Source organism: Mytilus californianus, unplaced genomic scaffold (assembly GCF_021869535.1).
Source record: "Mytilus californianus isolate M0D057914Y unplaced genomic scaffold, xbMytCali1.0.p SCAF_13, whole genome shotgun sequence".
Lineage (NCBI taxonomy): Eukaryota > Metazoa > Mollusca > Bivalvia > Mytilida > Mytilidae > Mytilus > Mytilus californianus.
The window spans coordinates 33,875,742-33,891,693 of record NW_026262615.1 but is presented as its reverse complement, the minus strand read 5'-3'; the positions used below and the strand labels follow the sequence as shown (position 1 = coordinate 33,891,693).

General features: G+C 31.8%; 1 protein-coding gene across 4 annotated transcripts in view; it reads right to left on the bottom strand.

The window, feature by feature from the left end:
* The window catches only part of LOC127723540 (V-type proton ATPase subunit H-like), a 50,002-nt gene that overhangs the window by 22,341 nt on the left and 11,709 nt on the right, over nt 1-15,952 (bottom strand). For all 4 annotated transcript variants that reach the window (XM_052230190.1, XM_052230191.1, XM_052230189.1 and 1 more), the window contains 3 exons: nt 5,244-5,325; nt 4,228-4,327; nt 2,260-2,349 (listed from right to left, as the gene is read on the bottom strand). In XM_052230190.1, the coding sequence (XP_052086150.1) occupies nt 2,260-2,349; nt 4,228-4,327; nt 5,244-5,325 (272 nt within the window). The remainder of the gene's footprint in view (nt 1-2,259; nt 2,350-4,227; nt 4,328-5,243; nt 5,326-15,952) is intronic.

Below are 15,952 nucleotides of genomic sequence, written 5' to 3'. Positions count from 1 at the left end.
ACATGCATTAAACTCTCCTTTACACATAACAACTGACATGCATTAAACTCTCCTTTACACATAACTGACATGCATTAAACTCTCCTTTACACAGAACAACTGACATGCATTAAATTCTCCTTTACACAGAACAACTGACATGCATTAAACTCTCCTTTACACATAACTGACATGCATTAAACTCTCCTTTACACAGAACAACTGACATGCATTAAATTCTCCTTTACACAGAACAACTGACATGCATCAAATTCTCCTTTACACAGAACAACTGACATGCATTAAATTCTCCTTTACACATAACAACTGACATGCATTAAACTCTCCTTTACACATAACAACTGACATGCATTAAACTCTCCTTTACACATAACAACTGACACGCATTAAACTCTCCTTTACACATAACAACTGACATGCATTAAATTCTCCTTTACACATAACAACTGACATGCATTAAACTCTCCTTTACACATAAAAACTGACATGCATTAAATTCTCCTTTACACAGAACAACTGACATGCATTAAACTCTCCTTTACACATAACAACTGACATGCTTTACACATAACAACTGACATGCATTAAACTCTCCTTTACACAGAACAACTGACATGCATTAAGCTCTCCTTTACACAGAACAACTGACATGCATTAAACTCTCCTTTACACAGAACAACTGACATGCATTAAACTCTCCTTTACACAGAACAACTGACATGCATTAAACTCTCCTTTACACAGAACAACTGACATGTATTAAACTCTCCTTTACACATAACAACTGACATGCTTTACACATAACAACTGACATGCATTAAACTCTCCTTTACACAGAACAACTGACATGCATTAAACTCTCCTTTACACATAACAACTGACATGCATTAAACTCTCCTTTACACAGAACAACTGACATGCATTAAACTCTCATTTACACATAACAACTGACATGCATTAAACTCTCCTTTACACATAACAACAACTCAAAATACATTCTCCATTGACAACATAACAAATGATAGTTCATAGATTCTTATCTCAATCCATGATTAGATTTGAAATAAGTCTGGTGAAATTTGCAGATTTTTTGTGACAACCTTTGACTCAGGGCGAAACAATTAACAGCAGTTTTCATGCATCACCATATTTTCTCTAATTTTGATTTTCTGTGTTTACAACCATTTTTTTTAAATGTCATTTTCACTCCAAATTTGGTTGGTATAAAAATTTGACCACTAATTGACTATTGTGTTTTGAATATATCGACATGTCATCAGTTTTACAAAATGTGGCTACTTTGTTAATCTTTGTCTATAACAAAACGTTTTCTAGTCCGATTTATAAATGCTGTCTCCTTTTATGTGGGTTGTCGCTTTAAACACTCAGCACCATATGTGTTCTTTGGATATTCAAGATGACAATGCACATATTTGGGTTAAGAAGTTAAGAAATATTTGAACGATAACACCTAACAATGGCCCTTTTGTCATAAACAATCTTCTTGTTAGTTAAGCATATATATTTTCAGTCCTATAAAAAGTTGTACCTGAAGAACATCATCTAACATAGTCAATATATACTGTAATGTCAGGTCTTTGGCTATTCTGTTAACATTACCTGAAGAACATCACCTAACATGGTCAATATATACTGTAAAGTTTGGTCTTTGGCTAGTCTGTTAACCTTACCTGAAGAAAATCATCTAACATGGTCAATATATACTGTAAAGTTTGGTCTTTAGCTATTCTGTTAACCTTACCTGCAGAACATCATCTAACATGGTCAATATATACTGTAATGTCAGGTCTTTGACTATTCTGTTTACCTTACCTGAAGAACATCATCTAACATGGTCAATATATACTGTAAAGTTTGGTCTTTGGCTATTCTGTTAACCTTACCTGAAGAACATCATCTAACATGGTCAATATATACTGTAAAGTTTGGTCTTTGGCTATTCTGCTAACCTTAACTGAAGAACATCATCTAACATGGTCAATATATACTGTAATGTCAGGTCTTTGGCTATTCTGTTAACCTTACCTGAAGAACATCATCTAACATGGTCAATATATACTGTAAAGTTTGGTCTTTGGCTATTCTGTTAACCTTACCTGAAGAACATCATCTAACATGGTCAATATATACTGTAAAGTTTGGTCTTTAGCTATTCTGTTAACCTTACCTGAAGAACATCAGCTAACAAGGTCAATATATACTGTAAAGTCAGGTCTTTGGCTATTCTGTTAACCTTACCTGAAGAACATCATCTAACATGGTCAATATATACTGTAAAGTTTGGTCTTTAGCTATTCTGTTCATTAGACTAAACATTGTCTTGGCAAACTGAAACAAACAATAGGTAAAATGTATTGATATTGAAAAAAAAAGATAAAATAACAAATAATCTCTAAATTAAACATTAAACACAGAAATGGAGAACCACAACAGAAATTAAGAACAATGAAATGACATAAGGTGGACTTGAACAGTTACCCCCCTTCCTACTTCACACAGAGTAGAATGTATCCCAAATGACATAAGATGGACTTGAACAGTTACCCCTTCCTACTTCACACAGAGTAGAATGTATCACAATGCAAAAAAAATTTGTCAGTTTTTAAGTTTATGTTCATGAGATAACTTCCCACCATCTCTATGGAAATATTGTTTTTTACCAGTTTGGGTCCTCAATGCTCTTCAACTTTGTACTTTATTTGGTCTTTTTTTATTTTTTTGTATTTGAGCGTTACTGATAAGTCGTTTGTTGACAAAACTATGTAGGGTGTACAAAATTTAAAGCCTGGTATCTATGATGAGTTTATTTTATCAAAACTTATATAAAGTTTTATTTGTTGTTGGGCTACATTCTCAATGATGTATATCCTACTTCTTCATTTATCCACAAATGACGCATTAAGTAAGAATTTTTCATTTTCACTTTTTTAACTAATGCCACTGAAGCAAATTGACAGTCTGGATGGGGTTAACAAAATCGAGAATAAAGGGCAAACAATAAAGAATAGAGAAAAAAGACAAACAAAATAAAGACCAGAGATTTGTAATATCGGGTAAAAAAAATAAGAATAGAGAAAAATGGAATAAAAACTGAAGAATACAGGACCAAAGAAACACCATTTCCCTTACCGATCCTCAGTTATAGGCAATTTTGGCATTTCCAAACAAGGTTAACTATAAATGAAGTTGTCTTCTTTGAATCATTTCTTTTTAAAATAGAAACTCATGCATGTATTTTATTATCAATATTCTTTACAACACCTAATCTTGACAATTATTTGCAATATTTCAAAATTTCAGGTCTTTTTGCACAAACAATACATGTACATTGAACTAAGTATTGACAACAAATTAATCATTGTAACTGCTTATATACATTTATTAGAAAGGTAATCCAATCTTTTTTTATGAATACAATAACAGATGTATTTTCAGGAGTCAACGTCCCTTAAGTCAAACAAATAATGATCTACAGTTGTAATAATTCCTATTAAATGATGCTAGGAACAAGTTATTAAACAAAAACAAATAAAAACGTAAAAATATAGGACCTTTAGATAATTAGTTTATTGGTAAAAAAAATTATCATTCTGTTTCTTAAAATTTGTAATATGTCCAACTTACAACAGTAAACATTTTTTTCATTTCACAGTTGGACAATATATATATAATTACTGATTTTAACATTTTTTCAGGATCTGGTGTTTAACTCCACTTTCAGCACTATTGACTATTTCAAGGCAGTCAGTTCTTATGGGTGGAGGAAGCCAGAGTGCCCAGAGAGAACCACTGACCTCGGTAGGAAAATGGACAATCCTAGTCAATCAAGATTGGAGTCAACACATGTCATGTCCAGGGTTCAAACTCACAACCTCAGTGTTGACAGGCTAGTGATACATTTCTCGTTTGAATTGTTTTACATTTGTAATTTGGGGGCCTGTTATAGCTTACTATGAGGTATGGGTTTTGCTCATTGTTGAAGGCTATACGGTGACCTTTATTTGTTAACTTCTATGTCATTTGGTCTCAAGTGAGGCAATCATACCACATCTTCTATTTTCATAGTGATACAGAAGTTGAACTGCTTAAACGACTTGGCCACCCATGCCACAGCAAATGTATATAACATATGTACACTAATAAGTGTCATGGCTGGTGATTGAAAGTTAACTACAAGTCTTGAAAGAAAAACCAACATTTATATACCTGTTGTGGATTATCCATAAGGATGGCATTCTTGACTTCTGAATTAGCGTTGTCAAACTTTGATATAAACTGGAAATCTTCATGTGATATCATCTGTCCTCTGTAAATCAAAATAACATTATCTTTATATAGATCAATCAAATGTTAAAAAATTATTTATATCTCGTTATTTATAAAAATAAGTAAATGTGGCATAATTGGCAATGCGACAACTATCCACCAAAAAAGTTCAATGGTCCAAAAGTGGATGAACAATTTTAGGTTCTTTCAACATATCGAAAAATTCAAAGTATCAGAAAGAAGAAGGTATCTGAAGAGATCCAAAAAGTGCACAAATATTACAACTCATCACTGTCAATATTCTGTTACCTCGTTTCTCAATTCATATAGTTCGTTGGATTATATTCTTAATCTGTTTATGTGTTCCTGACCTAGAAGGATTATTCATCTTTAAACCGTATAAGAACTTAAAAATATCGTTATCATCGTTATCTGTTCCCTTTCTTACACATATCTCGAACTGAACTGCAAGGTCATCACAGAACTGGAGAACATTTAAGGACAAACATCATCTTGGACACAATTTGTGGCTAACCACAGAGTGACTTACATTTATAACATTGTATTTGATGCTTTCAATCCATTCATCACATATTTGAACTCTTTATCCGTGATATACTGGAAATTTCACCTTATAATTGCAATTGTATTTCATTTTGTATTTTCAGCTTTTTACCATTTGTTAGATTGGTTTAGGAATAAAGTATCAGCACCTGATAGTCTTTCTTGCTTGAACTCAATCGTCGGTTATACTAAATGGTCAGGCCGTTACAGTCAAGTTGCTGACCAAATATGAAGTCATTCTGTTTAATAATTTCTGACAAAAGTGTGACGATAATATTAATGGACAACGAAGTGAGGGACAAATGGCTGGACAAGTGAATTACAATACAGCCCCAATTGTACAGCTGTGGGGGTACAACAATGCTATAGTCAATAATGTTCTAAGGACTTACTGTAGATAAGACTGCCAGTTGACTCGGTTACTTCTGACATCATTGGCTCTCTGTTGTAATAAACTGGTGGCCACTTGTGCTCCTGAAAATGTACAATATAACAGATAGATATGTTTACCTATTGCATGGTTCAAATACAAAACTTAAGATATGATACAGGTAGACCTATCATGACTATCAAGCATATACGGTAAATTCTGAAATTATTGCGATAATTTTCTAAATGCCAATAATGGGACTGGAATAATAAGAACTCACATTCTGAATTCGATACATATATCTGTTTGCCAATTTTTTCTGAAATCATTAAAAACTAATTTAGCATTTTTGTCAATTCTTCAATAATCGCAATAATAAATGCATGCAATAATTTCTTAATTTACAGTACAGACTTAAGCTTGCATTCCACTTCCTTTCCCTGTCTCAAAACTGGTAATTTCTGGTCCCCTGTAAATGCTAAAAAGTGCATACAGTCTTTAAAATCAAGTAAAAATCGGCCAAAATGCAAACTGGAAAGATATATTATTATATATACTTATAGTTACCTGGATAACAATGTGACTCTGAAATAAAATCAGTACATTTGTTCATAAATTTTGAATGCTATTCCAACTTAATTTACCAAATAATATTTATGCATGCAACATGTGCAAAGAAAATGTATATTGTTTCAAGTCTACCTTTCCCTTTCTTTTCTAAATACTGTTTAGTGACAAACTGGTCAGCTTCAATTAGGTGACGAGATTCCATAGATTCTTCCTCTTCCCTAAACCCAAATACTGGGGTAGAAAATCGACGGGGAAGAACTAACTTTCGGAACTTTCCCTGCTGCATTGTAGTGGATACATCCTGTTCCTTATCCACATCCGCTGACTTTGTCCCTGTCACAACGTAGGACGATTGTCTCCTCATTGATTTCATAATGAGATTTTTTAAAATTAAATTCAAGATAGCGTTCAATTTAAATTGCTCAAAGTATGGTTTGTACCAGATGACTGTTTTCTCTTAAAAATATTTCACATCTTTTAAATCCATCAGCAAAAACTTGGTAGAATTTTATCAAAAGTTCATCTAATATGTTGTTAAATTTTTTAACAAAAATCTCTTGAAACAAGCGAGGAGTCACACAATTAAAAAACGTTTTATTATAATATCTATTTATATATTCCAAAAATTGTTATAACTAAATCAAATAAACTCTCTGACAGTGAGATGTTTAGAAAATTTCAAGTTTTCCTTCCTTTGAACAAAGGTCATACATCAATTTAAATGGTCAATACTATTTCTAAACTTAAGACATCATTACAGCTATACACAGGAAATACAGCTTCACCAAATAGTCGGAAATATTCAAGCTAAATATCCCGTAACAAAATTAGCGAAAAATTGTGATGAAAATCAATGTCTTTATATCCAATCTTTTCAAAATTATCAGCAATTAGGTCCTGATACCAGAACAGATGAAGAATATTGTTTTACTTCTAAACATAAAATGGTTCCAATCCTTTTTCTTCCTGTTGTCTTAATGGATTAGCCTATTAAGAACACTAGTAAACCCGTCTCTTACTGAAACTGTATATGATCAGCAGGAGTAACCAGAAATATCATTAAACATAGGATAGATTTTATCGTGGATTTCACAAAGTTTTAATCAGATCAGTTCCAAATTCAATTTTCTTTGAAAATTACTTTTGTCACAGTACTTAAAAAATAAATGTCAGTTGTCTATTAAATTTTTAATACAGATATGCTCATTTAGCTGTATCTTATTGTTAAAGGCACAATAACGTGAAGCTAAAAATATCCAAAACATCCATAAACTCTATTTTTCTGTCACTCCAATCTCTAAATTTGATACTAATTAATACATCCATTAGTTAGATCCATTAAACTGTAAATCATGACGAAATCTTCAGAAATTGTATAACTTTTAAACAGTTATTCAACCTATTCAATTTTCAGTACATGCTTCAATTGAACAGCCCACATGTTGCAGTTGTAAATTTCGTAACAACACAAGGATTTATAAAAACGTTTTAATTCTCTTTTTGTATTAAACACTGTATAACATAGCAATTGCACAGATGTATGAGAAAAGAAACTTTCTAAATTGTTGTGTTAAAAGTAAAATCAATACAATCATGTACTTCGCTATTTTCCTGGTTTTCGGAACATGTGTCACTCATGCAAATTTGATGGATGGCTAGCCCTTCAGGGAATAACTTTAAACATGGATATTATTTAATGTGGAACCAATGTTTTGAAGACTGAAGAAGGTACTACTAATTTAAACTAGTTTAGAAAACATTTTTTTCTAATCTATGCGTTGTTATGGTTATCTTAATTTTACAGCGGGTTTTCTCAAAGTTCTCACCTATGAAGTTTTCAAACTAAGCAGACTTCCTGCTCAGACAAAATTGATAATTCTGCAACACTGTCAAAAGTTTGTGAAAATATTCAACTTAAATAAAGTAAGTTTATTTTGTAATTCAAAATTTAGTTATATTAATTAATTGATAAATAAAATATTGGTGTAATTAAAAATTGTGCTGAAAACAATTTTTTCAACATCTGTGCTATCAGTTGTACAAAAAAGATACATTGTACATGAGATAGTTTGATAATAAAAACTCAAATCTTTGGAAGGAAGCATAAAATTTCATATTCTCTTAAAAAATTTGAAATTACTGTATGTTTTTATAACAAGGTAAAAAGGAACTTTAACAAAACTATTTGACTACACCAACTGCCAACCCTTGACTCCTCTAAAAAATAGACAACCATCAACATATGGTCCAGAAAGCCTAATTTGATATAGGCACAACACGTGGCGGGGTTAACCAGTTTTACATGGCAACAACCCTTCCCCCTTTTGCATATCTAAACCTTAGGATATTCAAGTAATGCAAATTGAGATGTATAAGCTGACTGGGCGAGAACCTCATGGGTAGTTAAGGTCGTAAAACAACCCTGTAGTACATTTAAAATAAAATGCTCCAAATGGCGCAGCTTGATACAACAGCGGAGGCTGAACCCTGAACAGTTGGGGCAAGTATGGACACAACATTCAAGCTTGATACAGCTCTGAAATTGGAGTATGATAAATATTTGACACAGCATGGGACATAATGTGGTCCAATTTGAAAACCAGGCCCAAAATCAAAAATCTAAATACACAGTTAGATTCAGCATATCAAAAAACCCCATGAATTCAATTTTTATTTTTTTCAACATCAAACAAAGTTTAATTTTGGATCCTTTGGACCTTAATATGAACCAATTTGAAAACAGGGCCTAAAAATTAAAAATTTAAATACACAGTTAGATTTGGCATATCAAAGAACCCCAATTATTCAATTTTTGATGAAATCAAACAAAGTTTGATTTTGGACCCTTTGGACATCAATGTGGACAATTTAAAAACTGGGCCCAAAATCTAAAAACACATTCACTTTGAACTAAACCACAATGAAATTGGTCAAGAAATAAGCACTTTATACAAAGTATTAGAAAAGTATTGTTTTTGGCCCCTTTTTCCTAAACTGTTAGGGCCATAACCCCCTAAATCAATCACAATGTTCCTTATTTGGTATTGAACCTTGTGGTACAATTTCATAGAGATCCATTCACTTAAACACAAGTTATTGTCCTGAAACAAGAAAAATGATTCTGGCCCCTTATTCCTCAACAGTTAGAACAATGACCCCCAAAATCAATCCCAACCTTCCTTTTGTGATATGGAACCTTGTGGTTCGATTTCATAGAGATCCATACCCTTGTACTCAAGTTATTGTCTAGAAACCAAATGTTGTTGGATGACGACAAGGACAACATCAATACCATTCTTTATACTGCCACAAAAACTTTGGGGTCATAGAAAAAAAAACAAACATATTTCAATAATATCCAGAAGCCTTATGTAATACTTTTAAGTCTATTATTGCATGTTGTGTTCTGAGACAATCCACAAAAGGATGAAGCTAATTATTACCTACATTGTAATTCCCTCAACAAGTTTATAATAGTATCATAGCATGACAAAAATGACATGGTAATTGACTATTGACTTTTGAATTATCAAACACAGACTTTCATTTGCATAAGAGTTCAGATAACTGTTTACTTTGTATGCAATCAATACAAATTTTTACAATGGACTAATTATGTTGACATAAAACATAACTTTCTCTTCAATGCTATTCTATTCTCAGGACTTATGCAATTGAGTGGAAGGCAATAAAAGTAAAAAATAAAAATAATTTCATATTCTTAATTTTTTTCTGATGAAATATTTCAAATGATTTTCACAAAATACTGAACTGAAAAAATAGGGAGGAGAAAGCACATCAGGGCAACTAAAACCCAAAGTTGGTAAGGGGGGTCAAGTTTTTGAAAAATTTAAAAACTGAAATCGACTTTCCCTCTATAATTATTTGTGATATAGTCAAAATATTTAACATGATTCAGTGGAATCACCAGACATATGAAAAATTACACATAGTTTTTGATGATTTAAGTTAAATAACTCAGGACAAATTAAACTTATCTTAAAATCAACAAGTTAGAAAGTTGGCCTGCCTTTATAAAACCTTTTTCATACAGATTTATTGAAGCATACTCAAGTCATGGTGATAAACAAGATAAATTGTCTACCTTTGTTTCTGTCAATAAATATCCTGTAACTGATTACATTCAACTATGCTGAAAAGTATCACAATCAAATATAATTAGTCTTCATTCAACCTTACCATGCTTACATTGTGTCAAAATTTGATCAAATTTTGTTTTTATTGATTGGTGTTTAAACGCTACTTTCAGCATGTTTGTGCAAGTTTGTGGCGGTCAGTTTTTATTGGTGGAGGAAGCCGGAGTGCCTGGAGATAACCATAAACCTTCGGTATGAAAACTGACAATCCTAATCAATTAAAATTGGAGTTTAACGCACCTGCAATGTGACAAATTTGAACTCACAACCTCAGTGTTGACAGGCTAGTGATACAGTAGTTCGACTACTTTTCTCTTGATAAAATGTTATTCAAATCTGTTCGATTACTTAGACCACTCGGCCACCGAGGCCCCGATGAGATTTTGTGTCAGCATTTTTATGTTATTGCAAGACATTCACTGAAAGATGGACAGACAATAAACTCCCATAATGCATCTGTCAACAAAAAGCAAATAAAATCTTACAAATCTACTTCACTTCACCCAATTTTTAAACATATTACATATTCTTAAAACGATGTTCAATAATTGAAAATGAGGGCAAGACAAAAATTTTGCTACCACAGCGAAGTAAATTATAATTAAAGAAAGAAATGCTTCCAAGGATGTTCGCTACTAGTACTTAATTTTATATAAATAGATAATTGTTTAGATAGAAATAACTTCTAAGGCATGCAATTCTAATAAATAATATGAAAACTTGAATAGAGATTAACTTCTTTTCTCTCTGATTTTCAATAAACAACACAAATAAAGTTCTTTAAATGGCCAAATTCAACTTATTGTTTGTTTCTCCAAAACCGATCTGAGTAAATTAAAATCTTTCATTCAAATATAAATTAGTCAATATACACCTTATAAGCATGATATTAACAAGGCTGTGATTGCTCAGCAAACACTCATTAAAGTACTCAATCATTTTTCAAAAGAACAGCTATTTTTCCAGGTTGGGCTTAGGGAAACATACAATTTTTAAGTAAAGGCCTAACTGAAAACGAAAGTAACATATAACCATTAAAAGGAAGGAAATTTTGGTTCATTTTATAATCCACATTCTCTCAACCCTATTTAAATCTATTCCATTTTGTGACTAAATTCAGGGAGAGACAAACACAGTTATTGTTTAGCCTAATCATTGAACTTCCTCAAAACCAGTTAAATTTATTTCCATCCTTTTTTTTCTCAATTTTAAAACAAGAACTGCATCAGAGATCACCACAGATACAATTTTAAAGTTGGTGCTTATAACAAAGTCTTTCAACTGTTCAAAAATTTATTTCGATGTAAGACCAATTTGCATAACATATAAAAAAAATTTCATTTAATCTCAAAATCCAAGGGTGGTACCTTAGTTCAACGGTGTAGAAGCGCTACCCTAAAATACCCTGTGGTGATACCAGAGTGTCTTACCAACATTACGTTTATATTTGTTTGTGCTGACAGCTAAATTTTGGAAATAAAACATAACAATTATATAAGAAAAGTCAGATTTAGTCCAATCACATTTTAATCAAAATTCAAATTTCTTCCTCACGGTGAAATCCAGTACACCAATAATACACCAGTACTGTACTGTAAATTGAAACCAGTGTACCCAGAATTGGAATAGTGGAGGGGGGGAAAAAAACACGTCTGTATAAAATAAGGAGTTGTGGTATGATTGCCAATGAGACCACTATCCACAAGAGACGATTTTCAATGCATATATATGGTTACACAAGTGTAACAAGAAACTTGCACGTATGGGATATAATTGTAGATATAGTTTGTAAAATTTAACTACATTTACATATAAAAAACAGATATCTAGTGCAACTCTTTGCCACTTGCTTCAGCTACCCTAATAACTGGTACACCAGTTTCAATTTACAGTACACAACCGGCAATATCCTGTGTACAGTGATCCTTGTTGGAAATAAAATCAATGTCATCTGAAAATCAATAACCTAATGTAAGCTATCTTTGATGTCAAATCAGCTAGGTCTTTAATTTATTTGACTAAAAATCAGAGTTGCAACCCATAAACAAATATTCCTATGGCATAACAGGAAGTGATGATTGGGTTTTATATTAATAAGATCGTTTCAGCCTTCAAAGGGTAACATGTGGTTTAACATGTGGTTTAAGGTAAGTTACATTAATCCCAATATCAGTTCAGACAAACATGCAATATTTATTTTTACAAATGAAAATTGAAATCTTTCAAATTTAATGCAAACAGTTTTAACATTACATCAGAAAATATTTTGTTGTTCTTAAAAATTCTAATTCAATTCCTAAAAATAATCTTATAATCATAATTAACTCAAAAACATAAATGATAATTGCATGAAGAAAAAAAATTTGCATTTTTCTTGTTTCATCATTTGCTCTTATCAAAGGAGGTAAAAAGTTGTATTTCATGCATAAATTAATTCATTGTTTCTCCCTGACCTACGACCCATAAAATATAAAAATAAAAATAGTATCAAACTAATATTTATGAATTCATTTATCTCTTATATAAACATCTGAACTCACCTTTTCCATTTTGAAATGCATAAATGTATAACATGTATAATGTATATATCATGTATATGTAATCACAACTTCTTAAAAATTCCAAAATAAAACCATAACTTCACTTAATAATCTGCAATATTGGGTCACATAAAATTCAGATTTAGAATAAATTTAATATACTGTGGATTCATTTATTTTCGTGGGTACCAATTTTCGTGGATCAAGGAAAATTTGCATGTTCATGGATATTTGATTTCGTTGTTTTGCCGAAATCTGCATGCAAGCCACTAGAAAATTTGTCATTCGTTGAACATTTAATTTCGTGGTTCAACTGTACCCACGAACATTGGTATCCAACGAAAAATAATGAATCCACAGTAGATAAAATTTTGAAAATATTAATTTCTATTTCACATAATCACAGAATAATTCAAACACGTGAAATAATACTGATAGAGTTTTAATGGGTGGAACATCAACAGAAAACTGAAATCATTCCCTGCGAAAATTTATTATCACAAAATCGGTTTATTTACACAATAAAGGTATTTATTTTGAATTAGCCTTATATATTGTGTTTCCCTTAAACAACATCAAACTATTACAAAATAAGGTTAAATAGATAGATTTAATATTGCTTCTTTTGTTGACAAAATTGTGAGTTTTACATAAAACCTTCCTTAACCAGTCTTATCAAATCCTATAAATGTTATTGTTTTACAGACATGAAGAACTATTTCTGTACCAGGTAAGAATCAAAAGCAAAGTTGGAAACCACATTGGTCGTATTAAACATACAATTTACATGTATTTACTACTAATCATATAAGTATATAATAAACTATTTGAACATGTTGAAATTTTTATGAAAATCAGATATTGTAAAATTACTTAAACCAGTCTTAATAAAATGCTCCGCAGGGCGCAGCTTGATACGACCGCAGAGGTCGAACCCTGAACAGTTGGGGCAAGTATGGACACAACATTCAAGCTTGATACAGTTCTGAATTTGGATTGTGATTAAATATTTGACACAGCATAGGTTTCTGACACAGAATGAATGTGGTCTAAGAACTTCAAAATTTTAAATTGGACATTCACCTTTTATGGTCCAATATCCAAAATCTAAATACATGGTTAGATTCAGCATATCAAAGAACCCCAAGAATTCAATTTTTGATGAAATCAAACAAAGTTTAATTTTGGACCCTTTTGACCTCAATGTGGACAAAGTTGATAACGGGGCCCAAAAATCAAAAATCTAAGTACATGGTTAGATTCAGCATATCAAAGAACCCCATATATTCAATTTTTGTTGAAATCAAACAAAGTTTAATTTTGGACCCCGATTAGGACCAACTTGAACTGGGCCCATAATCAAAAATCTAAATACATGTTTAGATTCAGCATATCAAAGAACCCTAAAATTAAAATTTTTGTTAAAATCAAACTAAGTTTAATTTTGGACCCTTTGGACCTTAATGTAGACCAATTTGAAAACGGAACCAAAAATTAAGAATCTAAATACACGGTTAGATTCGGCATATCAAAGAACCCCAATAATTCAATTTTTGATGAAATCAAACAAAGTTAAATTTTGGACCCTTTGGACCTCAATGTGGACCAATTTAAAAACGGGGCCCAAAATCCAAAAACTTAATACACGGTTAGATTCAGCATATTAAAGAACCCCAAGAATTCAAGAATAAAACCCCATTGAAATTGATCAAGAAATAAGCAATTTATACGAAGTATCTTCTTTTGCACAATACTGTGCAATTGAATATTTCTTGCTATTGCGCAATACTGTACAATTGACAATTTCTTGCTATTGCGCAATATTGTGCTATTGGATATTTCTTGCTATTGCGCAATACTGTGCAATTGAAGATTTCTTGCTATTGCGCAATACTGTGCAATTGAAGATTTCTTGCTATTGTGCAATACTGTGGAATTGAAAATTTCTTGCTATTGCACAATACTTATTATATAATAATTTACACATCCTGTTTGGTGTGTATCTCCTGCCATATCATTAGTATTTGCTTTTAAATATAAATCAGAAATAACCAACTTAAAATGGAAAATTTTAAAAGAAAAAAAAAAAGGAAAAAAAGAAAAAAAAGAAAAAAAAAAAAAATCCCCCCCCAAATTTTTTGAACCCCCTTATTATTCATCACCCCCAAACTCAATCCCAGCCTTCCCTTTGTGGTATGGTACCTTGCAGTACAATTTCAGAGAGATCCATACACTTGAACACAAGTTATTGTCTGGAAACTAGAAAAATGCTTATTTTTGGCCCCTTTTTGGCCCCCAATTCCTAAACGTTTCAGGCAATTACCCCCAAACTCAATTCCAGCTTTCCCTTTGTGATATGGAACCTTGTAGTACAATTTCAGAAATATCCAAACACTTACACACAAGTTATTGTCATGAAACTAGAAAAATGCTTGTTTTTTGCCCCTTTTTTGGCCCCTAATTCCTAAAATTTTGAGGCAATTACCCCCAAAATCAATTACAGCCTTCCCTTTGTGATATGGAACCTTGTGGTACAATGTCAGAGAGATCAATACACTTACACACAAGTTATTGTCTGGAAGTTACAAAAATGCTTATTTTTGGCCCCTTTTTGGCCCCTAATTCTTTAACTGTTGGTACCATAACCCCCAAAATCAATCCCAACCTTCCTTTCGTGGTATTGAACCTTATGGTAAAATTTCATGGAGATCCATTCACTTAAACTAAAGTTAGAGTGCGAAAACCAATGTGTCTTCGGACGACGCCGGACGACGACGACTACGACGCCAACGTCATACCAATATACGACCAAAAAATTTTTAATTTTTGCGGTCGTATAAAAATGTTAAATATATATACATTGTATATTGTAATTAAGATTAAATACTTTAATTATACAAACATGAAGATCAATTCAGAACTCAGAAACAAAGTTTAAAACTAAATCTTATTTTGGAAATTACATGTTACATTTTTCTGTACTTGCACATTTTGAAAATTGTATGAAAATCAGATATATCACAGGTGATGTTTAAAATGTGAAACAAACAAAATCTCCATTCATTCATACACACAGGAAATACATGTACAATGTATAACAAAGGGATTAGGCCATGTCAAAATTTGCATAATTCAATTATTTGAATAAATTTCCCATTCACAATATGAAAATAAGGAGGTGTGGTATGATTGCCAATGAGCAATGAGGCCTAAAAAAAAAAAATCTGTGTTTCCGGTAACATCATTTTGTTAAATAGGGTCGGTAGGTCGGATTTTTTTTTTTTTTTTTTTTTTTTGCGGCCATTTGCAATGTTTTGAAGCACCTGCTGTGCAAATTTCTTGGATTTTAACCTATTTGGAATACCTTTTGACATAAAGTTTTACTGGCTTTCTGTGCAGTTAGATAAATAATTATGTCGATTAACAGAAGCCTGTGTCAAAAACAGGGTCGGTTGATACCAATT